General features: G+C 39.2%; 1 protein-coding gene across 1 annotated transcript in view; it reads right to left on the bottom strand.

Annotated features, from left to right (window-relative positions):
• LOC306946941 (VPS10 domain-containing receptor SorCS1-like) overlaps positions 1-26074 on the bottom strand; it is a gene marked incomplete at both ends in the record, with an annotated part of 267367 nt that overhangs the window by 14536 nt on the left and 226757 nt on the right. Inside the window, 7 exons of the mRNA XM_079536080.1 lie at positions 2489-2620; positions 5609-5721; positions 6591-6714; positions 8309-8442; positions 12679-12865; positions 22951-23122; positions 24129-24242. Of these exons, the coding sequence (XP_079392206.1) occupies positions 2489-2620; positions 5609-5721; positions 6591-6714; positions 8309-8442; positions 12679-12865; positions 22951-23122; positions 24129-24242 (976 nt within the window). The remainder of the gene's footprint in view (positions 1-2488; positions 2621-5608; positions 5722-6590; positions 6715-8308; positions 8443-12678; positions 12866-22950; positions 23123-24128; positions 24243-26074) is intronic.

The raw sequence follows: 26074 nt of genomic DNA on the forward strand, positions 1-26074 counted from the left end.
TTCCCTAACCTCATTAAAGGGCTGGCTGCCACAAAGGAAGTCATTTCTACTCAGAGATCACCTTCTTTGGAGTGTTTGGTCAGTCATGATCTTTGGCAGGTGGTAAGCAGCCATTTTTATTTAACAGATTGTGACCTTTATCTTTCTTGGGTAATTAAAGACTGCCTTAAAGCAGCTATATCTGTTATCACCTTTCTCTGCGGTACTGCACTTAGAAAATGTAATTTTTGAGACCCTTGAATTAGAGTAATACATCAAATTGAGGAAAAAAATGGCTTTCTACCATTGTGCCACATAGTTTGAACAAGAGCACAAGACACAAATGTTTCATTCTAATGGAAAAATCTATTGTTTTGTGTAGTCTATAGCCTGGCTTATATGCTTTGACAGTCCAACTATTTATGTACCCAACAGCTCATGGCTTATGCATTTAGTAAACTTTAACAAGAGGCAAGTGAGGTCTAGTTTCCCAAGGGACAAGTAGACATATAGCTGCCTCTGAACTCAGAGGGAACCTAGAGACCACCCAGAGTCTGACCAGAGAGATCTTAAAGTGTGGGGAAAAAAATGAACTTATGCAATAAGTACTTGGTAAAAATGTTATTCTCTTGCATTCCCTTCCAAAGCACTTCTGTTTGGTTCCTGTGTAATTTGAAGTTTCCCTTCCAAACTAGAAAAGTTATCCAGAACTGTAACTCCTTTGGGTCTGCACCTGCAAACACAGACTTGCATACTAGTCTTTGAATGGCTTGCTGCTTGCTTGTGCATACAAAAGATTTGTATTCCTATCAGAAAAGAAAACTATACATCATAAAGTACCTAAGAAGCAACTTTAGCTATCATCAGCAAAAACATCTGCTGTCAGTATTAATCTCAGCAAATGTTCTCTGAACACTTTGAGAAAAGGATAGAGAAGGATTACAGGCCAAATTACAGGATGACGAAACAGGATCAGTACCAGAATATGCTTCAGAGCTGAGAGCATAAAAACCTTTTGGGGCATTTCTTATGTAGTTCCCATTGAAAACCATGGCATTTTCTACTAGAATTCCCCTAAAAGGGGGAAATGTATTAGCCACAGACCAGTAAGAAATCACACTCTGATGATCCTGGTGGGAGCAGGGAAGATACTTCTCCATAAAAAAAAAACAGCTGGCTGCAAATGGCAAGTAATTTCACTCTCTTCAAAGGTTATTCTTTGGGCCCTGCAGGATGCCAGTGAAGTTGCAGGACTCCCATTGAAAATGTCATTTCTTCTTGTCCAATTTGAAGGGTTGTGAGAGAACTGTCAGGGCTCCCTTTCTTCACAGGCACAGAGATTCCATTTTTACAGGTGGAAAAAAGGAGAGAGATAACTAGAGAGGGAGTAAATAGCAGAATACAGTAAGCTGCTGAGTGTTGGAAGGGAGCTGGGACAGATGTAAACTTGGTAGTTCATGGAGTGGCTTCCGTGTCAATTTGAGATAGCGTAAAATAAAAGGGAGGTGAATTAGAAAGGGAGGAAAGATTTGACAGAGCAGATCAAAACATTGTTAAGAATGCTGAGCAGCAGAAGGTTTAAGAATATGGGTGAAGATAGATGGGTAGCAGATATGATAAAGTGCTCAGCATTTCTGGGTAATGCAATGGCTGAGATTTGTGAGCTGGTAGCATCTTCTGCTCTTGTACTTATAAAGCTCACACCCACAAGGGTGTATGTCTGCTCTTGGGCCACTGACATGCTTTATGGACAGACACAGTGGTGCTCCATGTAGAGCTAATTATCTTTTTGCCTCTGGAACCTGAGATAATAAAGTGGGAGTTGCATCAAGATTTCTGCCCTGCACAATATTTTAACTTTTAGTCACAATCATGGTGACTCACTCCATTCCACTGTCCACTCATGGGCAGAACCTTTTGGGTATTGCAGGTAGATACAGTTTTCTTGTTCACTGCAGCCTATTTCAGCTTCATACTGGCAGAACATGCTGGAGTTGCTCAACCCCACTGCCAGAATGTTGAAGATAGCCAGCAGGATAATCTAACATATTCCCTATGTTCTAAAAGGCCAATGAAATTGTGGTCTTTCCAGGTTTACCACCCAGCCCTATCCTCCAACATTTTCTCAGATTTTTTTGACCATCTCATAAACTCTTTCTCATGAGGTTACCCCAGTGTAGTTCAGCAGGAACCATCCAGTAAATCTTCCTGCTGTCTTCCAATTTTCATGAGGTAGAATAGAATCTTTCTTCTCTCCCAAGGAAGAAAAGTCATCATACAAATTTAACTATACTGAGGGATACCATATGAGTTTCGGATCCTAAATTACACATCTAATGCTGGTTTTTGTGGAAAAACAAACAACCAAAAAATTAAAGAGGACACTGAACATAACACAGTCATTGTTTAGATCTCAGTTAATCTGATGGCAGTAATTATTTCACTTGGAAATCGCATATACACAAACAAATGCAAAAATGTATACTTCCCTGAGGAGCAGACACAGTACCTGCTCTAGGTCTTCTGCTGTTCTTTTATTTTCCCCTGTGGCATCTTGATATGGCAAAATGAAGAGTTCAGCAGATGTGGGCAGGCCAGGGAGCACTGCGACCAGAATATGCTTGCTTGAAATACCTGTTGCCTGATACATAGACAATTAGTGGACAGCAGGGATGGCACTGAATGCTGACAATTTCTTTGTGAAAGCACTGCAGTTCTTACAGAAGTGATGTTAGTTGCCTCTTGTACTGAGAAGAGAATCTTGTAAAAATCCAGTGCAAGTAAAAAAAATTAGGGATTAATAATTTTACTTCATTCTGCTGTAAAATATACAGTCCTGGGGCAACAGTGATCATCAGACATGCTAAAAGGAATTCCTAAATCTGACTTACGACTTATGTTATCTGAACATAGCAGTTTTAAACTTGTCTGCGTACTCTAAGCTGATCCCTGAGGTTTTTTTGTTTTGTCAGTATTAAGAAGTAGCCTGTTAAAAGGTAAGGTATGTGGGCTGAATTGCACTCTAAAGATCTGATTAATCAAAACAGAGCCTAAAATCCTCTTGGAGACTCAGGTGGAAAAATAAGAACATGAATCAGATTTGAATCCCCAAAAGTCAAATTCTTTATAGTTCACACCCTGGGTCAGTTCTACAAGGTAATGAGGAATTTATTTATTTAGATGTTATATGTTGTATTAATGTGCAACTATTTAACATCTTGTTGGCTGAACATCTTAAACCATTAGTTTAGACCCAAACATTCCTTCAATGCAAAATTAGCCAAAATTCAGAAAGCAAATACCCCACAGTCATCACTGTTAGGATCATCTCTATGTATGGGTTTCAGGTGCTGTTATGAAGACATTGCAGAGTGCATTGTAGAGTTCTTCTCCAGAAAACAAGTTTGTTGGCTTTCAGGAAGTTCTACGGGCCAAAAGGAGGAGAAACACAGTCTGCTGAATCTTCCTCCACTGCCTCTTTGTTGTGGATTGTCCAGCCTGTTGTTTAAATATCTGATTTTAAAATGCTAATTATTGTTACATTCATTTTTGAGCTGGAGGGGTGGGGAAGTACCCTCACATAAGGGCAGACCATGGTAGCTGGGTACAACAGGATGTCTGCAGAACATGAAATGCTCTGATGTTAATTAAACCTAAGACTTGTGAAGTGGTTCAGGAGCCAAGGCTTAATGCAGAGGATGGGATAACATCTGAACTTTGACTGAAGCTCTCCATCACCTCCACATGTGACTGCTGACAGCAGAGGGAATACTGTGTAGAGCTATGAAAAAGGAAACTTTCCACTGCATACCAAAAAAAAAAAAAAAAAAGACAACCCACGAGCTTTCATTACTCCTGTTTTTTAGTGGGGTTTAGAAGAAGAATTATAACAGCATAAAAGTTTCATACATTCTTACCAAGCATCTGTGAAGCTAGGGCTTGTATTATTTGTGCCTGCCTAACAGGTTGTTTTAAGATGTCAAGAAAAAGACACAGCTTTACCAGTTAATGGAAAGTCTTCATTTTCTGAGACTGAGAATGATGATGATTATTATTATTTTTAGCCAGAAGCTTTTGTCTGATGTACTCAGTTCATTCTTGTATTCATCAAAAGTAGAAGACAGAACTCAAAAAATCAGTGATGTGAGGAATAATTATGATTGTAATACAAAATAGGATATTTTGTGATAATGTGAAATTATCCTTACACACAGAGAAGATAAGATTTGAGTAGAGAACTATAATTTCTTATGCAGAATTTTTATCCAAGTCTGCAGGACTCCTTAATAAGAATGTAATACTTAAATAAAAGTTCATAAAAATTCTATAGCACAGCTATAATTTCCTGTTGAATTATTTAGTTATTCAACTTATTTTTATACAGTGTACTTAACTGCGATAGAATCTATTGGTTTTAACTTTAATTTCTATAGGAACTTCTAACAAAGGCTTATTTAAGGTGAATCATTTAGCTATATAAAGGGGGATAATTAGCTATCAGTTTTTTCTTATGCAAACAACGAAAAGACTGTGTTTTCACTGCTTTGCTTTGGGAATATATCCTTGGTACTGTGATTTTTATAATCCTTTTTTTCATGGCTTGATTTTCTTTTGAGTTGTTTATCTTTTGAAAATTCATCCTAAAGATAAATGGAACCTTGAGTACTTGATACAGACATAAATAAGCCAAAAGGACAAGCTTCAGAAAACTGGGGTGTTTTTTTGTGTTTCCTCCTCTCCTTCTGTCTTTTCAGGGAATTGGAAAAAAAAAAAAATAAAAATCCTTTCAGTAAGTACTCAGACAAATTTTCTGCTTTTAAAAAAAAAAAATATTTCTCAAATTTTGAATGGAAACAAAGGTGGTGGATGTTATTAGCAAGCTTTTTATTCATGATACCATCTATGCAAAAAGGCTGGAAATACATTAATCAGGTGGGCACAAATGTGTTTTGAACAGTTCCTATTTTTCTGCTGAGCTGAGAAACTGCCACTGATGCCTATCTCTTCTAACATACATTTCTCTGCCCCTTGGTTTGAATCCCAAGTCTTCAGACAAACAATGTTTTTATGACATTCTGTTTCACGGTGAGAGAAGGAACTTCAGAGCTTTTCTGTAGTGTTGGTGGGAGAAATAGCACCCAATCTTGACCCATGAAACTCATGCTATATGAAAAATATGAAGTACATACTTGGGTGCTCTTCTTAGTAGTGAAAATTATTTTCTCTTTGATCTTCTAAGTTTCCTACAGCATATTTGTAATTCCATTAGAAGAGCATTGCTTTCCACTGCTGTATAAGCACAGCAGTAAAAGAAGGATTGCAGTGCAACAGAAAAGACATTTGTAAAGCTAAGCGCGCACACAAGTAATTTGTTTTTCCAGATGCCCTTTTCTCTGAAATATTCCATTAAAAAGAATAAAGTGAAGTCCAACTCCGAGCACTAGATTGTCATAGGATGGGATCATTTCACCTGTATAAAATTAAGGATTCTGGACTCAAACACTCATCTCTCCCCCTTTTATAGTTGCAAGGGACCGAGAGACACCTTGAGAGAACAATTTATTTGGTCCTAATGTAGGCAGAAAGCAAAAAGTGAGCCACCATAAGACAGTTTATACACATTGCTTACCTCCACCAGAGCTCTCTTGACTACGCGGCTGATGTCCCTTCTCCACTCTGGGATATCTGGATTGTAGTCATCCAAGTTTGGGGAAAAGGATAACCTCAAGGACCGAAATTGCTCTGCAGATACAATGATGCAGTGGTAAGACATCTGAAAATGCCTTGTGCTGAATGAGCAGAACTTTGTGAAACCTGCTGCAGCTTGTGTTTTGCTTTTCTTAATCAATCTGCTAGTGATGCATACAGTGTCAGAGAATCCAGCAGTAAATTGGAGTGATTCACTGCTCAGGTGTCACAAAACTGAAAAAGGTGATAGGTCATTACTTTTAATAGGTGGATAGCATTGGAAGGGGAGCTGAGTGGAGAATATAAATGCTACCTTCTTGATTTCTGAAGAAGACAAACTCTGCAAAGGAAGCTGTGATTATATTCTCATAGGCATGTTGCAAACACCTGAAATCTTAACTGGACAGCCTTGGAAAAAATGCTTCTTAATCTTTGCTTTTGCTAACAGGGACACTCACGCTGATCACTTTCACTACATGCTTAGGGAATTTCCATTGGTTCCTGGACTACATCCACACTATATGGCATTTGTTTGTCATAACTGTTTCTGAGGCCTGAGTACAATATCAGAGCAGTGCAGATTTCTGTATGGGACTGCATCACGCTGCATTGGCTTTGAATTTGAGCCAGGCAGCTTCTGCGTGAGTAAAGAGGCCTCTACTGGCCGAAAAGAGGAAACCAGCTTACAAGCAGCCTAAAATTTTTATGATTGTGTTTGACTAATATATAGTGATTGATAGATCTGCTACAGAGGGTTCTGGGAAGACAGTCAACACTCTGCAATCGTCTCAGTCTGGACTAACATCACTCAGAGGCATTATGCTGAATTGATATCACTGGAAATTAAGACCTTATATCGCTGCCTGCATCTTTAGCTCTTGATTATGGAGAATCCTATGTAAAACAAAGGGAAAAAGGCTCACCATACACAGCGATGGTCTTTGTGTCCTGAAGAATGGTGTTTCCTGCTGAGACCTGAACAGTGATGGTATTCATCCCTTCTACAGAAAATGTAAATGTGATGCTCCCTTCCAAAGTGATCAGTGGCTGCAAATACATCAGAAGAAGAGAAAAGAAGTTAATTTGGCTGTAGAGGAAAAGCAAAGATGAGTTTGGCTCTTTGGCCTATTGGGATGGTTTGGGGAGTTGGTTCCAGCTTGCAAACGTAGGAAGGACCGTGTGACCTGGAAGCCAATTTTCTGGAGACTGCTCAGGATGCCTAAAAGTTTTTTAAAGAATAGTTAATAAGGTCTGATATTCCTCAGTATCCAGGTGGCTTTCTGCTGAGCATGCTGTATGTTTGGAATCTCATGTTAAACTGTCTTTGCTGTGCTCTCCAGAGAGGTGCAGATTCTAACTAATAGGAGGGCCCACCAGGTTCACTGCTGTCACACTACTTTCCCAGATCTAGTTGTGGTTTGTTGAAGGTATTTAAGGAGGTTGTGGCAGAACGAGGAGGCAAATCAACATTTCTCAGTTGCTCTCCTGCATAGGCACGGAGATGCTGCTTTTGGAAAAGGATGGGTTTTAGAGAGAACACAGATCCCCTTGGCTTCATCTGCTGTGCAAGCCAGTTAATCAGTGAGCTGTGCTCCCTTTCAACAGTCTCTGCCATAACTTCTGTTTTCGCTTATTAATGAACTCTGGATGAGGTCTTCAAAGCACATAGTATTAAGTCAAACTCTGTTCCCATTGTAGTCTGTAGTAAAATTCTCACTTCAATGAGAACAGAGTTAGACCAACTCTGATCACTTATGAGCTTAGAAGATCAGAGGGAAGGTTAAAAGGTGAGAATCAGAGCCTGTAAGTACCTCAAGGGAGAGACGATTTCTGATACAACAGAGTCCTTTAATCTACACACAAAGACATAACAAGATCCAGCAGCTTGAAACCAGAGCTAGATAAATTCAGACTACAAACACAGGGCATATGTTTAACACTCAAGATAATTAGCTGTGGGGAGAAAGCTGGGACAGAGGGTAAGAAAGAAGCAGTGAATTTTCCATCATCTGAGGGACAAAGCAACAGGAAATTCAAATTCTACTTTAATCACAAAGAGGTAAATAAAGCAGGAAATGCTGATGCAATCCTCTGACCTGCATTGTACAGAAGAACATGTGGTTGAAGGCCCATGTCAGCCCTACAAAAGCCATGAGAATCTCTCCCCTTAGAGATTAATAAGGGTGCCTGGGTAGTGCTGCCATAAAGGCACATACAATAACAGTTGCAATGCCAGTGCAGATTTACTAACTCTGCAAGCACAGAGGCAGCAGAATGTGTTGTATGCTATTTTCAGCTTCTGTTATTGCTTTTATAGTGAGTGAGGGAAAAAGCATACTAGAAGCACTTTGGGACCTTGGTTCTATATATCTACCTTGGATGAAGATGCCAGTACAAAGCTGCTGACAATTTGCATGAAATGGCAATAAACCTGCAGCTAAGTCACAGCAGTAATCACAAAATGGTTCCTGTATTTCAGTGTTGGTACATCAAAGATCTAAGAATTAGCGTCTCTTCCTCTGACTTGCAGTTTTCTTGTGTGGAGGACTATTTAGAGGCATTTTCAGACCCTTCTCTTCCTCCTTTCCCAGTCAGAATTCCTCCTTGATTGTTTTGATATAAATCCATAGGGAATACAAACCTCTGTGTTGTTCCCAAACCACCAGACATAAGTAAGTGTTCCCACTTGACTTGGCCACAGTACTGCCGTGGCATTGACCTCCTTGTTCTTCGTGGTGACAAATGGAAGAGATAAATGAACATGTTCCAAGGGACCTGCAGAGACAGATACAAGGTGTGAGTCATCCCTCCCTGTGAAATACCAACTTGGGATAGAGGGGACGTGAGGGGAGACCCCCTGGTTTGAGGAAATAGTGTCCTAAATCGCCACAGGGCATGACATTTATCACACCTGTACCAGTGCTGAAATCTTGTGTTCTTTATTGCGTGGATGTCAAATATCCAGGAACAGTATATACCACTTAAATAATAGAAGCAGAGCCCAGATATGTGAACAGGGTCTTCATTAAGAAGACATAAGAATGTGCAAGACAAATGGCTTCAGTTGACATGGAACATCTCTGTTGATGCAAATTATTATGATTTGGTGAACTTCAGTAATACTGTATCTATTCATACTGGATGAAATTCTGTCTGAACACAGTTTTTCACTGACTGCTTTCATTTTATGTTACCCTATACTCCCTCTTTTCCACAATAAACTATTTTATTTTTTAATATAAACAGAACATAATTCATTTGACAAGTGACATTATGCCCAGGGTTACACATTTCTCATCTTTTGGAGACAGATGGGCCTTTGTTATTGCATCTTGTCCTCTAGATTATTTTTTAAAACGTGTTCTGACTGTTCACTTAGAGAACAAAGCAATTGTTATAAAACTGACATAGGAAAAAAAAAAAAAAAAAGACTTCCCAGGTGATATGGGGACATGGGTTTCTAAAACAAGTAAAATTCATTTCCTACATCTGTGAGCTTCTAAGTGATGAGAAGTGGAGACCACAGCCTGAGAGGGTCGACTGCATTGTCCATGTGAAATTGAGATATTTTGCTAAAGGATCTTTTATATTTTAGGAGAGGATTTTTCTGAAAACATCACATGCGTAGCATCACTTAGAACCTGGCTTTCCAAGAGAAACACTGAACATTTTAGAGCAAGCATCCCCTGACCTTGTATCACACACATGCAGAGAGGCATGAAAAAATTCACCTAAACCAGACTGTATAAGCAATGCCATTATGAACAAGAACGACTCCTTCTGATTCATTACTAAAATGCAGATTTCTTTGTGGTATAGACTCAGCCACTGATTAACCTAACGCAGCCCCCTTAAGAGTCACTCATGATGGAACTAACCAAAGACTGCTATAGACACAGATGGGTGGCTCATTTTTCCTTCAATAATCAGCAGTCCCTTTTATAAATTCTTTAGAAGCTGGAATTTCATCCTTCTGATTTAAAGGAATTTCCCTGCTCAGGTATATTTCTGTGACCTACAAGACACTAAGAACTGAGAAATGGCAGCTTCCCAAGCTGAATATTTTGCAGCTCTGATATCCTTTGGGATGTTTGCCAAATGCCAGGTACCACCAGCACAGACCTCTAAAGGAATACATTCCCTCACACCTGATATGGTGACAGTTGTGACAGTGACAATGACACCTGTGTAAAATCTAGTTCACTCCAAAATAACTACACAGTTGTTCTGAATACCGCTAAAAAGACCACACTGCAGAGAACACCCAACCCCTCCTCAGACCTGTGCCATGCGCTGGCTTAGGAGGAATGTGAAAGAATGGCTCTGACAAGCCAATTCTGCCTCAGCATTTCTCTTCAAATAGATGATGGGTCGAAGTGGCTGAAATGCTGAACTATTATCTGGCCAGCAGATGGGGATAGCTCATTCTGGATGGGCTCTTAACTGCTAGGAGTCTGCACCCTTCCAGGTAAGTTTGTAGAGACTTATTTCAATGTGTATACCTTATACAAAGTACAGCCCATGCACAACAAAATACTCCTGCCTCACAATACAATAATAATAACAATACAATACAATAATGCCTTACAAGACTTCCAAGAGGCCAGATTCATGCTTATGCACCCCAAGCTAAATAAAGTAGCCTTGCTCACTAGAGAGCTGAGAGGCAAACCTAGCATTTCCATAGATTCAGAAGCTTTTGTAGATCTGGGCATTAGGCTTTATGAGGGCTTTATGAATTTATTGTACAACTCTGCCTTCAGCAAATCTATTGCTAGTCTGAATGGCACCATACTCTGTTTGTAATCTGCTCTGAGGTCCCTAATTCTTGGCAGATAGAGGAAGGTGAAACACATCTTTCAGGCTGTGGCTTCTCTGGAGGTCAGACACCTATAATCTAGGCCTGACTGCAATGATAATGCAGTGACATATTGAAGTCACATATTGACTTTATCTAAACACAACTCAGAAATATATATTTATCAGCTGCTTAGTAGCATGAAGACATCTGGATGTTGTTTCTTAATTGTACTGTTAAAACAAATCAAAACAATTCTTAAGCCTTCTATGGCTCAAGAAAATGAATTAAATTAGCTACAACCCAGAAAGCCAATGCGAGTAAGGGTGAGGGCCTCCCTGCCTTCTTCTTCTATTTTGTGGTTGCACAACAGAGTGGTTATTGTTATGTGGGCTCGTTACTGTGCAGATAGGCTGAGCGTATGCAAAGGTCCCCATGGACCTTTGTTGTCAAACAGCAAACAATTACCAACCCTGTTCATAGAAGGCTGTCAGAACCTCTTCTGAAATATCAACTGCCAAAACACTGCTCCATTTGTTTCCAGTGACCTTTTACACAGACTGGGAAAAAAAAAAAAAAGATGACCACAGCTTGTGTTGAGGTGACTTTCATAACCAGCAGCAGAAGGAGGAGGATTGCTGCATCCTGCATCTCCCCTGCTAAGCACCCAAGCACAAGCAAGAAGGCAAACTACAGTGTGACTCCAGAACCTCTCCTCTGCAGACAAAGGCACTCTTAACTGTACCAAACCCGTGCTTCCTCAGTTGCTGAAGAAATTATGTGAAAACATATAAAAATCTGCTCTAAGCAGAGTTCCTTTTCTATCATACAATGATTCTCAAAAATGTGTAACAAAACCAACCAACCAAAAAAACAGTAGCTATCTAAAAGCTGAGACCTTACCTTGCCTCGCCAGTGCTTCAAAGCAGAAGTAATTCAGGATAAATATATAAATAAAGAACCAAAGCTTGATAACAATCTGATTTATCAGCAGAGTTCTTTTTTGCAAGATAGATAGGAGTTTTTCAAACACACGACACTGCTGAAGGACTCTGTGACACAAAAGTTTATGGCAGACCAGTATCAGGTAAGGGAATCATAAATGGTACATGATGCTCATGTCTTTTTCAAGGAAGAAGTTCAGGGAAGGATTTGTTACTGTTCCCATCATGCTCCCACATACACCTGCTGTCTCCTACACCTACAAATCCCACTGGTCCCATCTGCTGATACGACTGTGCACCATTAGAGAACTGCCCTCTTCCCGTAAAGACGCACCTGATTTCATGCTAAGTGAAGTAACTCCAAAACCAGAGTCACAGAATGTGGAATGTGCTGAATTATCTAAGCAATATGTGGAATTACTTTAGTAGAGGCTAAGTAGTATTTCTATACGCATAACATAAAATAAAAATAACTAAGTTTAAAATATTTTTTTTCTTCAGTAAATCTGTCACATAGATATATAGCCTAGAAAAGTAATTAGCAAAACCCAACAAAAATAGCAAAATAAACAAAAAAAAGAAAATAATTACACAATGTAAAACAAATTATGGCCCCAAACAAAATCCAGAGATACTACAAAGTTTCACTAACGGTCAAACATTTTGGATTCTCAGGCATGTGCAAGAATAAAGATGAAAGAACACATTGCTGGTTTTATACAAGGACTGAGATACATTTCAGATGTAAATCAGAGAGAGCCAACATATAAAAAGTTTGAAAAGAATAGCAAAAGAGCAATGTGAAGATAACATTTTTTCTTGTTATACTCTTAACACCAGGATTTTGGTTCCTATGACAACAGAAAGACTGAAATGCACAAGTTTCCATCCCAAATGTGGCTGCATTTCATTAAAGGGCAAAACACTGTACGAAGTGAAAGTCAAGGTTTTTAAAAGTGAATAAAAGATATCTTTATTTTTCTGGCACTGTAAACATGCCAACCACAGTGCATTTCAGAAAGGGAAAGATAATACTCTGAGGTGTCTCAGATTGGACCACCCAAAGTTAGAGGTTAAACATGGTTCAAAAAAACAAACTGCTATTCCTTGTGTCTCCTGTCATTCTGAAGTCCTCCATTGGAGGTCAAACTCTCACCATCTCCCTTCACTTCATCCTCCCACATACAAAGTCCAAGCATCATCTCTCAGAGCGAGTGATAATTTTTTCTAGGAATGACAGAAGCTAACAATGAGTATGAACATACATACATGTTACATGCAGGTAGAGGACAGCATTGTCAGATCCCAGGCTATTTTCCACCAGCACGGTCACTCGGAATATGCCCACATTCTGGTAGGTGTGTTTGATCCCATCTTCTGTTGAGCTGAGATTGGCATATGAAACAGCGGTGCCGTCGCCAAAATCCACCTGAATGAGGGATCTTTGGAGATCTCCCTATGGTGACAGAAAAAAGAAAGGGTCAGAATATACTTTTTTTTCTTTTCTTTTTTCTGAAAGAGACTTCCTGGAACATCAGTCCACAGCCTTTGATGTCAGTAGGAGTACTGGTGGGAGCTACAGAAAATGACTGCGAGAGACTGAATCAGTGGAGTGATGTAGACAGATCATCCAGAGCATATTCACATTCCTGATGTTAGCAGAGGCCACTTCATCAACTTACACAGCAGACACTGGAGAGAAAGTGATCCTTCTTCAGGTTAACTCAGCTGCATTATTAAAGGTGAAGTATTACAGAAGGTGTATGCTGTAGCCTTGCATTCCTGCTTGTCAGGAAAGATGGGCATTATTTGTAAACATTCCAGCTCCTTTCTCCAGGTTTCCTTATTGTGAAGAGCAGTGTTGTAGTGGGAGTGACACTCAGCAAGCACTAAGGATGTGGGTAACTGTCTCAGGAGTCTTTGGAACAAATCACATTATGCGTTTTGCATTTTAAATCATAAAAAGTAAATAAACAAAACAGTGCAAGAAGGAACTTTGAGAAGTCCTCAGGGAAGGGTCAACCCTATCTAAGCAGCAGGGTGTTAAAAGAACCTTTTCAGTCTTACATGATAACAACCAGTTACAGGAGCTTACAACTTGTTCAGCAGCCTGATTTGAAGTGAGCCTGATTTGTATTTATTTCAGAATAGCTACCAACACCACTGACACTAAGTGGCACCCTTTGTGACTGCCTCAGAAGAGGAGAGCTAATGAATTGACAAGGCTGATTAAACTCTTCTCCTGCCTAGAGATAATCCTATCAGAGTGGGTTTGTAGCGCAACTCAGACTGCCACTCTTTGACATTATTCTCCTGGGCTGCTAATCTAGCAGGTTTCAGAGCTGTTAAAATAAATTACAATAAGTAAATAAATAAAATCCACAGCTGGGGGTAAAAATTTAAACCAAAGCCAAGGATATCAGAGATCTGTGTTATTCATGCCTCTTTAATGCAAGCCAATCCTAAAACAGGTTTTAATCTTCTGCTCCTGAAGCTGAATTCCAGTCTGCTGCATGTGGTTTTGTCAAATGCCAAAGCCACACGGTCCTCAAAGACATATAAAAGGGTGATGTCATTACTTCATTCTGCTTTCCAGACAAAAAGCAAGTTTCTGATTTTTTGTTTGCAAGCTAGTTTATCAGACAGAGAAGTAAGCCTCAACTGTATACAAAACAAACAAACAAACAAAACACTAGAAAAGCTCCCCAGAAAACGAAAGATAACCCATGTCTTATATGTTAGAAACACAAGATTTTCTGATATCACAAGGCAGTGATATGCGTCTGATAAGGGCAGCTTTTCATGACCAAATACAGCCTACATTGCCCTGTATAGCAACTATGGCTGCCTCATACCCCCTGTCCTTCAGGTGAGATGTAGAATCTTGTCTCAATTTAAAGCACTCTTTCTCCTTTTGGGAGTGCCTCTCAGAGGCTCCGCATGATGCCTACATGGGGTATGTCCCAGCTCCCTGTTGCTATGCAGAAGCTTACAACCAGGCTGATCCCGAGGCAGCTGCCACTGTCTGCAAGAATGTAACTAAAATAATAGCTGAGGACAGTCCATAAAACTGGCTGAAAATGCTCTTAATTTACTTTGGTTTCCTTCTTTCCATACCACTCTGAGATAGAAACAGTCATCTGGATGCCCAGCTAGAAGAAAAGGTACCCATGTAAATGGTTGGCATCAGGTAGGTATTCACATCAGAAAGGGAAATGTGTGAGTGTGAGAGAACTGGAACAGAATCATTCCCATTCCTCATGTTCCTTCTGTCTTTTTATCACTTGTTGTGAAGACAGAAATGGTGGAAGCATGGCTGAATGGGAAGTGGGGGCAGCCGAGCTCTACTTCAGGATAGCAAGAGAGATAAATTGTTCCAGACACTCTGTTTTCAGAAGTTAAAGTGTACTCATTACACTGCCCTGGCACCCTGCTGGAAGCTCAGTTGCTTCCAAAGGGATGAGACAAAAATAACTGTATTGTTCTGCTCTGGAGTATCGCAGACTGAATGTGCAGAGAGAAAGGCATCCCCTGACAAAAGCATGTGCCTGGAGCTTCCTAGAGATACCCCACGCCATTTCTCTCCAAGTCCTGAAGGTACGGACAGTAAAGTCCCTAAGTGACACAAGTTATATGAAAGAGGATGTGCAAAGTTACAAACAAGATAGAATCATAGAAACATAAAGGTGGGAAAAGGTCTCTAAGATCACCAAATCAAACCATCAACTCATCATCACTATGCCCACCAAAACATGTCCCTCAGTGCCACATCTACCACGGTTCTGTGGTATTTTGACTTCAAGCCAGCATGCAGAGCCAACATGTTTGACATGAGCCAACATGTACCAAATGGGATTTGCCTCCACAGACAAAGGTGAGCATACATCAGTTTTCTGAAGGACCCTTGAAAGCTCTTCCAGGTCCTCTATGCCCATCATTGCTAGGGTTTTAATCTTTTTTTTTTCCTTTTTTTTTTTTTTTTTCCTTTTTTTTTTTTTCACTGAAAAGAGATGACACATTCAAAAATTATTCAGCAAAGCCATACTGCTGGGACAAAAGCAGTCTGCATGATTAAAACCACACTGCCATAGTGACCCCGCTGGCTTTATCATATCTGAATATATTTGAGGTCAGGCAGTTTAGATATATGTCAGGACAAGGTATCTTCCTCTGCATATTTGAAGTACCAGAGAAGATGAAAAGTGCGATACCACATTAGAACAGTTCTGTTTCAGCAAGAGACAAAATTCATGTTCTAACAGACTTTTCTTCTCATCTTCATTTTTCTCTATAGCCATGAAACCTGTAGTGTCTACAGGTGCTGCCAGGGAAGGGAGCCATTTCCAACATATGCAGGATTTAGATTTCAAGTTTTCTTCCAAATTCCCCTGGGAGAAAAGATGCTGACAGAGACATCTGAAAATTTAATGGGAGAAGAACTTGAGCTGCTGTTCCCACAGCCTCTTTCATTTGTCTTAGCTTTTTCTGTTTTGTTTTAAAGCCCTTTGAACTGGAAAAGCACTTTCTTTTCAGTAAGACCCAGGCTATAACACTTCTCTGAAAATGCCACATTTTGAAAGGCTGACATTTAAAATTCTATCTTAGGAAAGGAGAGGAAAAAAAAGTCAGAAAAACAAAGAGATTGTGATTTTGTCTATTTTTCATATGTTTTATCTGTGCCAGGAAAGAGTATGGGCAGAATGAGCCAGAAGACAAAGTAGGAAAGCCAAAATCAAAACATTTCCTTACAACCTGCACCTGATCTACATCAACCCCAGCTCCAGAGAGCCATTTGCATGTGGCTGATTTTCCAAGAGAGGATCTGTTTTGCAACAATTTGATGCATATACATACATCTTGCTAAAAATCTCTCTTTTTACTTTTTTTTTTCCTGGCTTCTCCTCAGCATTTTGACAAGTCCAGCACTACATGAGAGGAGTTTCTGAAGCTTTTAGCCCGATTAAGGTAGACACAAAAGCTACTGCGTTATTTCTGCCGTCACAGCAAAGCACTTGAATGCAGTCATTGCCGAGCTCTCTTTGGGCAACCTCTCTAGCCTTTACTGGAAGAGGTCTTTAATGCCAGTGCTCTTAGGCACTGAGGAAAAATTTGACAAGATGGCTGCTTGCGGTGATATCTGTGCATTCAGTGCCTCATTTTAATCACACTATGCTAGGCAACCACGATTATAATAGTTGGAAAAATAAAAGTACTTTTAGTGGATGGATTTTTTTTTACCAAGTATTGGGTAAAATATAAAATATTTTGTTTATAAGGCATTGTAATATGCACAAAGTTGGGTATATCTAAAGACTGCACATTTGATAAAGCTTTCAGTTCAGCCAAAGACATACGTGTATATTGAAATTCAAGCATATGAGTATTCCTTTTAGCCAGAGAAGAACACCTGGGAATTAAAAACAATTTTTCCCAAGGCCCACCTTAAACCTTCTTCCTACACACCATGAGATGCTAAAATATAAATTGGAAATTTACTGTTTTCTAAGGGATTTTCTCATTAAATGCCTACAGAATTTCTAAGCATAAACAGAACACTCTCCATTCCCCAAACCAAAATACACACTTTTCCCGTATCTTGCCAAAACAATAGAGGATTCATAAGACACAGATGTTTCCAACAAACTCCATGAAGTTTCCTGCCTGGGGATATGCCAAGAAACTGACTATGTACTTCAGAACAATATTGTTACATTTTGATTACTTTCACAGAGTCTTGGTATTTCAGTGTATCTGAGGTTGGGGCTCATTCAAACTCATCACAAACACTCTATCTGAATTTTGCCCAGGAGGTTCTAATCATGAATTTTCCTTATTAACTTACAGTCTTTGTATATAAATTGAAGTATTAAAACAATGAAACACAGTTCAAGGCTTTTAATTTTGTTTCCCATGTTTCAAATTTAATTTTTAAGTCTTCAATTATGCATCAAATTGTGACTCCTTCCTTACAGATGCTGAAAATGAATTTAATTATCCTCTGCAAGAGACAGACACCACTGTTGAACTGTCTTCATGAATTAATGTTTTAGAAATCTGTTTTGTGCTTCCTTGAGAGCAACCTTTTATACACTGTGACATTTTCCTGTCACCATTAGAAAACATCCATCAAACATTTCCATTGCAACCGATTATCTGTACGTGGGATAATTTTTGACTTTGTCTGTTTAAGGCATATACTTATTTTAAAAAGATACTTATGTTCAACTTGGTCAAATACAGAAAATCACATTTTCTTTTCAAATTCCCACTTATGAAGAGATGTTCTTTTACTTTAATAGCAGAAACTGATTAAAAATGTGTCTTTTATAAGGCTGGGTACATGTACCTCTTTTTCTACACCAACACAGTAAATTGTACTAATTGAATGTTTCGTTATGACTGCCAGTTCTGCCAACACAATTCATCTATGAACTTTTTCTACAGGACTAGATCTGTGCTCCACAGGAATTAGAATTACGCCAAATAATTCAACTTATGCAACTGGAGGTGCATTAGAAGACTGTAGCACTGTGTCATCATGAAGGAAAGGTCAACTTTCATACATTTTCATGGAATTTTAGCAGAGGATTAAAAAAATGCATGAAAGGCTTTGATTTCACCTAACAATCTTGTCATCGTCAGTAACAGAGAAAATGCAATTATAATTCAGATGACAGTGGTATGGAAGAGGGGATGTACTGATCTTTGGCTGTGTGCTATTAAGAGGAATTGTGTTGGTGTTAGAAAGATAAACAGCCATGATTCACAATGTGTGTTTAAAGTTAGGATAAAGGTTTCAGATTTTCATAATCTTTACTAACTTGTGATATCAAAGAGGGAACACAGTAGGACACTGAAAAACCTGTGCTTTCATGTACTACTAACTTTGCATCTTTAATTTAAGTACAGCAACAACAAAACAATCCTAACACTAAGCTTACCTCCAGAGATTTCAGCTGAGTTGAATTCTGAATTACACCAGGCCACAGTGCCATGGAGGGAAATGTTCATAGCACTGTTCCTTTGTCAGCAGGGTCCCCTGAGCTCATTAAATGCACCCAGGCACAATGTTCGTTGGGTAACCACTTGTTGAAAGTCATTACAGAAAGACATTACAGAAAGCCACAGTGGTCTACACGAAATCCAGGGCTTTATTTTTATATTCACTTAGCACGGGAGATTTCTTTGGCCTTATAAGCATTCAGCATAAATATGAATAGCCTGGAAGACATGAGGTAGTAAGCGAAGTTCTATTTTCAAATGAAGGAAAAAGCAAAAAGGTTAAGTTTCTTACTTAAGGTCACACAGAAATAGCTCAGAGAGCACTTCAGGAATGAGTTCAGATTGCCTGAATTTCAGTCCATGGCTAAAACTGTAAGAACTAAAGAGTTTTCCCCGCATATCAACCTAATCAAAACATCATATAGCAGAAGAAAGTAGTCAAATGCAAGCCAGTGGAGTGACTTTGGCAAGTGAAAGGTGAAGCAGATCTGGAATGTCAAAGACTTTTGGCTGTCAATTTATCAGGATAAAAAATAAATTAGAGTAGGCAGTTTCTCCATGAATTATCTGTAATGAAACAGCCAAAGCCCTGAACCATTCTGCCCTGAATGTCTTTACCAACCTTTTCTTCAGCAAAGACATATGAGCAATCAGATAAAACAAGTTTGAAAGCCATTGTGCTGAACAGAGTTGTTCTGGAAGCTGCTGCTTCTAGTGTCTCTGCTGAAACAGTGCAGCAAGAAACACAAATGTCTGATGTTCATACCAATAAGTGAAATATAGAAATAACAACTAGGTTTGTGACAGGAAAGAGGTCTTCATGACCATGTGATGGGGAAGACATGCAGAAATAACACTTGCTTAACAAAATTCCTCTATTTTCTACAGCAGAGCAGGAAAATATGTCAGGGATGTTGGGTTTAAGAATTTGACTGGAAAAAATGTCTTTGTAGCATTTTGTTTGAGTGGATTTTTTAAAATTATTATTCTTTCTTTTTCTTGTAGAAAAATTAAGCAAGGATTAAGGTTATGTAGGATGAGAAGCAACTCTAGATGAGTGCTATGGGTGAAAGGCACCAGCCTGATCTTTATCTGTGTACAGAGCATAAAGAGGCCAGAGCAGGACAAAGGATTAACCTTTAAAGTGACATCATTTTGAGGCAATGGGAAATCGCCTTTAAAGCACAGCTGGTTTTCTCCCATTCTGCCAGTTAGTGACAGACTGTGACTATTCTGCTTTGCTCAATGGGAATTTAAGAACAAAATTACCAGCTTAACTATGGTGCTCTGCTTATTAAATACTTCCACAACACTTTGTACAATGAGATACACGCTAATTATAAAAGGAAGCACTGATGCATTCTGACTGCTTCCATACAGTACGATTTTCACAATGATTGTATGTAGTCTAATATGTGAACTAACCTGGAGGAACCTCCCAATCTGACACTCTGCCATGATTAGAATGACAGTCTGCAGTCCCAGCCTTGAGCATCACTGCAGACATAAGGGTACTCTACAAGAAACCCGTGTTGTGAATCCTGCCTGACTCCCACAACTTAGTGGAAACATCAGTTTTCACTGCCACAATTTTCCTCCTCTCTTAGATATCCCCTTCTTCTTCATAAATGTAGTGATTTTTCAGGGCCTTCAGTGAGCCTGCATCTAAAGTCTGAATCTCTTTTCAGACCCAGGTAGGATCCAAAAAGAAAATAATACTTCCTATCTCAAGCTGTGGTTCACCAGCTTCTTATCTTTTACTTGCTTGTCACAGAATCATGGAATGCTTTGGGTTGGAAGGGACCTTAAACACCATCCAGTTCCAACACCCCACCATGGGCAGGGAAACTTCCCACTAGACCAGATTGGTCAAAGTCCCATCCAGCATGGCCTTGAACACTCCCAGGGGTGGTGCATCCATAGCTTCTCTATGCCAGGGCCTCACAAATCTCACAGTAAAGAATAGCTTCCTCATGTCTAATCTAAATCTCTCCTCTTTTAGTGTAAAACTGTTAAGTGGAACATAAGCTTGAACAAAGTGATTTGGGAGGCTGTGTTTTTTGGAACAGCTCTGCAGATCTGAAGGCTTCAAACAAGCCACCTCAGAAGGATGCAAGAGATGCCAAGATGAAAACATAACATAAGCAAAGGTTTACATTTGTTTGTTTGATATCCCAAAAAATGTTGATTGTAACAAAAGACAAAGAGTCCCTACCAGCATCAATCACTAAAAATATTGGCCATTACTGCAGGGGGTTGAATAGGACAGAATTTCTCCATATGACCTTGAGAACGATACACATGCACATACAGGAATATCTAGCCTTTTTCAGCATGCCTGATGCCTTCTTTTCAGCAACAGTGGGTGACACAGACTGGCTGGATGGTAAACATCCTAGATTATACTGTGGTGTACACTGGCACAAGGCACAACTCAACAGAAAATGGCTTGTATCTTGTATCTTGTTTGTAAAGGAAGGAAAGTTTCACAGGCGTTGGACGAAACAAAGTCCACACTAACCAAGCTAAGCAAACTCCAGTGATCCCTTCCAGCTTCAGCAGTTCTGCAACTATGTGAATTTGATACCTGCTCTATGACAGGATGGTTGTTCTTTTACTGAGTTGTTTAACTTTCCTGGTTAGTGGTGTGATTTTTTTACTGAAATAGTTTATTTGAGAAATAATTTAGTGCATATAAAAATACGTTCCTATGACTATAATTTATTCTCTCATATCATATAAGCACATAACTGGACAAACTTTCATCTTTGTTGAATATTTCTTTTGTTGTAACATCAGCCCAAACGTCACTGTCAGATTAGGTCAAATTCACCTCCAAAATTCTGCAAATTCTATACGTTGACAAATCTAGGAGCAGAAGGTCAGGATTCATCTGGAAGGGAAGTAATTACCAAGGCTGCAGGCTGATCAATACTTTTCAATGCTGAGAGCAATTCCTAAACTCCTCCTTATGAAATATCCCCCAAAACGGGTCCCCTTTAGATTTCCACTGCAGCTGACTCACTTATCAAAATATGCTTTACATTGTGATGCACAGCATGCATCCAAACTCCGATGAAAACTGAAACAATGTTATCAGAAAAGATCGTGACCAACTGAAAACACAGTACAATTCACAACAGATTTGTGTGTAACAGAGTGTCAAGGACACTCTTACAAGATATGCGAGTTCAAACACTCAAAGCAGGAAATTTGTTCTGAGTTTCCCAATGCGTGAGTTACTGCATCTCCCCCTATTGGTATAATTCCTTGACAGATCTGTGATTGATGTCTTAGGTTACCCATCTCTTTCTCCCAATCTGTTGTAAGACTTTTCTGAGAATAGAAAGGCAGCAATAAACACTTCTGGAGGGAGAATATAAAAACATCTTTCTTGGTTGCTTATATGCTTTTTGAAATAAAGTCTGAAAGCTTTGAATCTCATTTTGTACTTCTTTTCTTCATCTTTAAACATAGAAATCAATAATGTATCCTGGTCAAAGTATATGTTCAAACTGCTATGATGGCATCTGCAGTAGCTATGTTGTATGAGTTTAACTACTATAATGGAGACCACCTTTTGGAGAAAATGAACATTCCAGTTGTAGAACTGCTTAAGGTTAGATACGATTTATTACATCATTGTCTTTGCAGATCAGGACACTTGTTTGCTGGGAAAATATCAGTAGTAGAATGCAAAAACCCCAACATGTCCCTACAAAACTCAGCACCAGAGGTCATCCTCATTTCTCTATCCTCACTACTAATGACATGTGGTATGGTGAGGGTCAGAAGTAATTTCCATGAATACTCTAAAGCTCTAAAAGGATATGCATTATCCCCCAGTGCAAAAGCACAGTTGTTTTAGGATTTATTGTCCAATTGCACATGACAAAGGGTAGAAGTTTAAAGAAATCAAACTGGATTAGGGAAAAAGATATAATAATTACTTTGTAGGAGTTATCATTTAGGAGCCTACAATTATCACAGATAAGGAAGTGGTAAGCAGAGAAAACAGGTGGAAAAAAAACCTTTTTTTCTAGAGACTCATAAATGGAAAGAGGAGTACTGTGGCGTAATAAATTACGTTAGAGATATAACAGGAACACAGATTCCAGTTAGAGACTGAGTCAGCTTCACATCTGCAATCAATTTCAGATTCAGTGCTGATGACATCTTGAGATTTTACCCCCAGGCACTTAACCAGTATGCAGAGAATCATAAAATCCTTTGATGGAAGGGATCCTTAAAAGTTATCTAGTTCAACTTCTCTGCAATGAACAGGGACACCTACAGCTAGGTGTTCTCAGAGCCTGGTCAAGTCTGACCTTGAATGTCTCCAAGAGTGGAGATACCAACTCTTTGGCCAACCTGCGCCAGTGCCTCACCAGCATTATTGTAAAAATGTTTTTTCCTTATATCTAGTATCTTCGACAGATACATAAGGGAGCTGTTTTTGTCCTATACTCTATTCACCTTTCCACCACTTTAAAACTTCGGTTAGCATGACTCAGACTGAAATACACCTCTAGAGCCTACCTCTTCCAGTTGCACCAGAAAAGTGACATTGTGTCCTTGCTCAGCTGTCAGTTTGCCATCAGAGGTTATTATGCGAAGTCCCTGGGGAGCTTTGCCAGGACATTGCTGTGGTTTTGCTGTGTACTGCTCTCTCACACCATCCGTGCAGTTATTAGAAACAACTTTTCGGTACCTGCAAAGGTAAAGAGAGAAACTGTACAAGATTCTGACAGGGAGCACAACAGGGTTAACTGGGAACAGGGGTACATTTCTGAGGTTTCTTTAGACTAAGGAGATTGGAAGAAAAAAGATTCTCAAATACGCTTTATGATTTTCCTCAGCCAAGTATTCCTCACATACCTAACGTGTAAGCAGTTAATAATGTTGTTAGTGACAGGTAATATTTAGCACAGCTGTATACCACATACTACATATATTGCATAAAACATAGAATTCTATGACAATGTAAGTTATAAGTTAGATAATTATAAAGTCATAAATAAGTAATATACATATATAGTATAATTGTATTATATTATCACACTTTTAGGAAGTTAAACAGATTTTCTCATGTCTCAAAACCATTCCTTTGTCATCAGCAGTGAGACAATTCTAAAGATGTAAGCCCCCAGAACTTACAGTAATGATAAAGTGGAAGAAGACAACAAATTATGCCTATATTTGAATGTACAGAATCCCAAAACATCTTAGATTCTTTTGTTTCATTCATTTGCATGAGAAATGCAGTTTGAGGTCAGTCTTTTAATACAAAATGCATCTTTTATTGATGTTCGAGAGAGCCGAAGAACAATCAGCATTTGGACTAACTGCCCATATATTACTTCTTTGTACATATATATCAGTTTTATCTCTTTGCTCTAATTTATTTCCCACCCTTTCTGGCTCATGTGATCCCGAATGATTTTAACAGGATTGCTTTCAGAGATTTAGTGGTCTGGCCTTTGCCTTACATTTTCCACTCAAGTTTCTTTAAGACATCATTTTTCATAGAAAGTTCTGGACCATATGTGATGGTGATCTGGAGGGCATTACTGTGCACCCCAGAAAATTCAATAATGAAGAAGTCCCAAGGACTTCACCCAGCTTTGAGTCACCAGTGGTAAATACTGTCATCATTGGGTTGAAGTTCACTGTGAAGTGTCTGCTCTGGCTAAAATACTGTCTAGTGCACCACTTACCCAGTGCTGTTGAGATAACTCTGTCCAAGGCTGCAGTCTTTTGACAAGGAAGATGGATTATACCAAAATGCTGGTAAACACTGCCCGTTGCTGTGACGTTCATATCCATAATCACTGTTTGAACATTAAAAGAGAGTTACACACAAACATTTAAAAAAGAAAAAAGAAGAATTAACACAGGTATTAGCTCACACTGTCTGCTATTGATACAAGTTGTGATTTTCCTCAGTATGTTTACTGGAGTTTCTGATTTTTTTTAATGATGGAATAACAGATTCTTCATCTTGCCTTAGCTTTTGTTATGCATAAAGTTGCCCTGCATACATCCCAGCACAAAAAAGTAGAACTAGATCATTACGATTCTTCCAGGCAGTTCATGAGCTACTGCTTTATCTGTTCTCCCTAGGCAGTCCAACAGTGTTTCTCTAGCTCATCTCTAAACCAAAATATGATAAAGGCCAGAGATCTTCACCTATTTCAACCACTGCTGTCTCAGTTACCTCTTAGAAAACCGAAGTGCTAAACAGTTTGATATATTTGAAAACCATGTTATACAAGCTGCAGAGGAAAACCTACGCTCTGAAGGAGCAGAGTGAAGGTACAGAGGGTATTTGGTAATTTCTGTTTTGGTTTGGAAGTGGAAATGTTGAAAAAAAAGAAAAAAGAAAAAAGAAAAAAGAAAAAAGAAAAGTTTCAGAAACAATAAATCAAAATGGAATCTTTTGCTCCAATTTGGGTTTAGCTATGACTAGGTTTGATTCAGTTCCACAAAAAATAAGCAACATTTCCAACTGTTTTTTGCTTTCAGATAAATACACAATAAATAATGTTCAATTATAAAACCTGTTTATCCAGTATTCTGTTTGTGTGTTTAGTTTTCTAGTCATTCAGTAATGAGGACTGTTTGGACAGAAAATCATTCATTCCTTTTACTGAGCTTTCTCCATACAGTATAACTGAGAAGCTAATGGGTCACCATTTCTAAGAATTGCCATCCAGAGGTTCACAGACACCATTCCAAAATTCCAGTTGCCATATGACCTTTAATCTTAGAATGGTACTTCTTAGCTTTAGTAACTTTGTATCAAGTAGCCAAATGTTGAAACAAAACAGGTCTAGAATATTCTTAGATTATATTATTAAAGGCTTACATTTGGATACATAAAGAAGAACAAAGAAAAACAGGAGACCAAAACCCTCAATAATATGGATGCAGCCAGTGGAATCCATGTCCTGGCTCCTCTAAGAACTGGTGAAAAGACAACCATCTGGCCAAGGTGGGGTGGAGGCTCACGAGATAGACAACTGGAGAGGCACTGCTAAGACTGCCTCGCAGACTGAGCTGGGTTACTGGACACGGAGGAATGGGATTCATTATGCCATGCTAAAGAATAGCATTTGTGGATTGTACAAAAGTTATTAGGGGATGTGATGCGGAAGAACCAAATGCAGAGAAAGGGAAGGAAAAAATTGTACAAAATAAGGAGAAAAAAGAAAAGGCTGTGTGTACACAGAATGTTTCCTGTTCCGTGTGCACATGTGTGTGGAGATCTAAGTGTTAGCAACTAGAGTTAGAACATGGCTCACAGGGAGTCCAACTCCTGGCTCCACATAGGACCACCATACTACTGAGAGCGCAGATCAGACAATCCCTGAACTCCAGCAGCTTGGGCCATGCCCACTGTACTCTGGAGCAGAACTTTTCCCTAACGCCTGCTTTACCCTCCCCTGACACAGCTCCATGCTGTTTCCTGGGGCACTATCACTGTGACCAGAGAGCAGAGCTCACTGCTGGCACTCCGCTCACTGAGAGGAACAGTGGGTTACCAGGAGGCTTCCCCTCAGCCTCCTCTGCTCTGAGCTGAACCCAAGGATCTCAGCCACTCATACGGTGGACATGGAGAGGGCTTTTATCACAATTTTTTACCCACGCTTGTAACTTTTCA

Source organism: Tetrao urogallus, assembly GCF_951394365.1.
Source record: "Tetrao urogallus genome assembly, chromosome: 5".
Lineage (NCBI taxonomy): Eukaryota > Metazoa > Chordata > Aves > Galliformes > Phasianidae > Tetrao > Tetrao urogallus.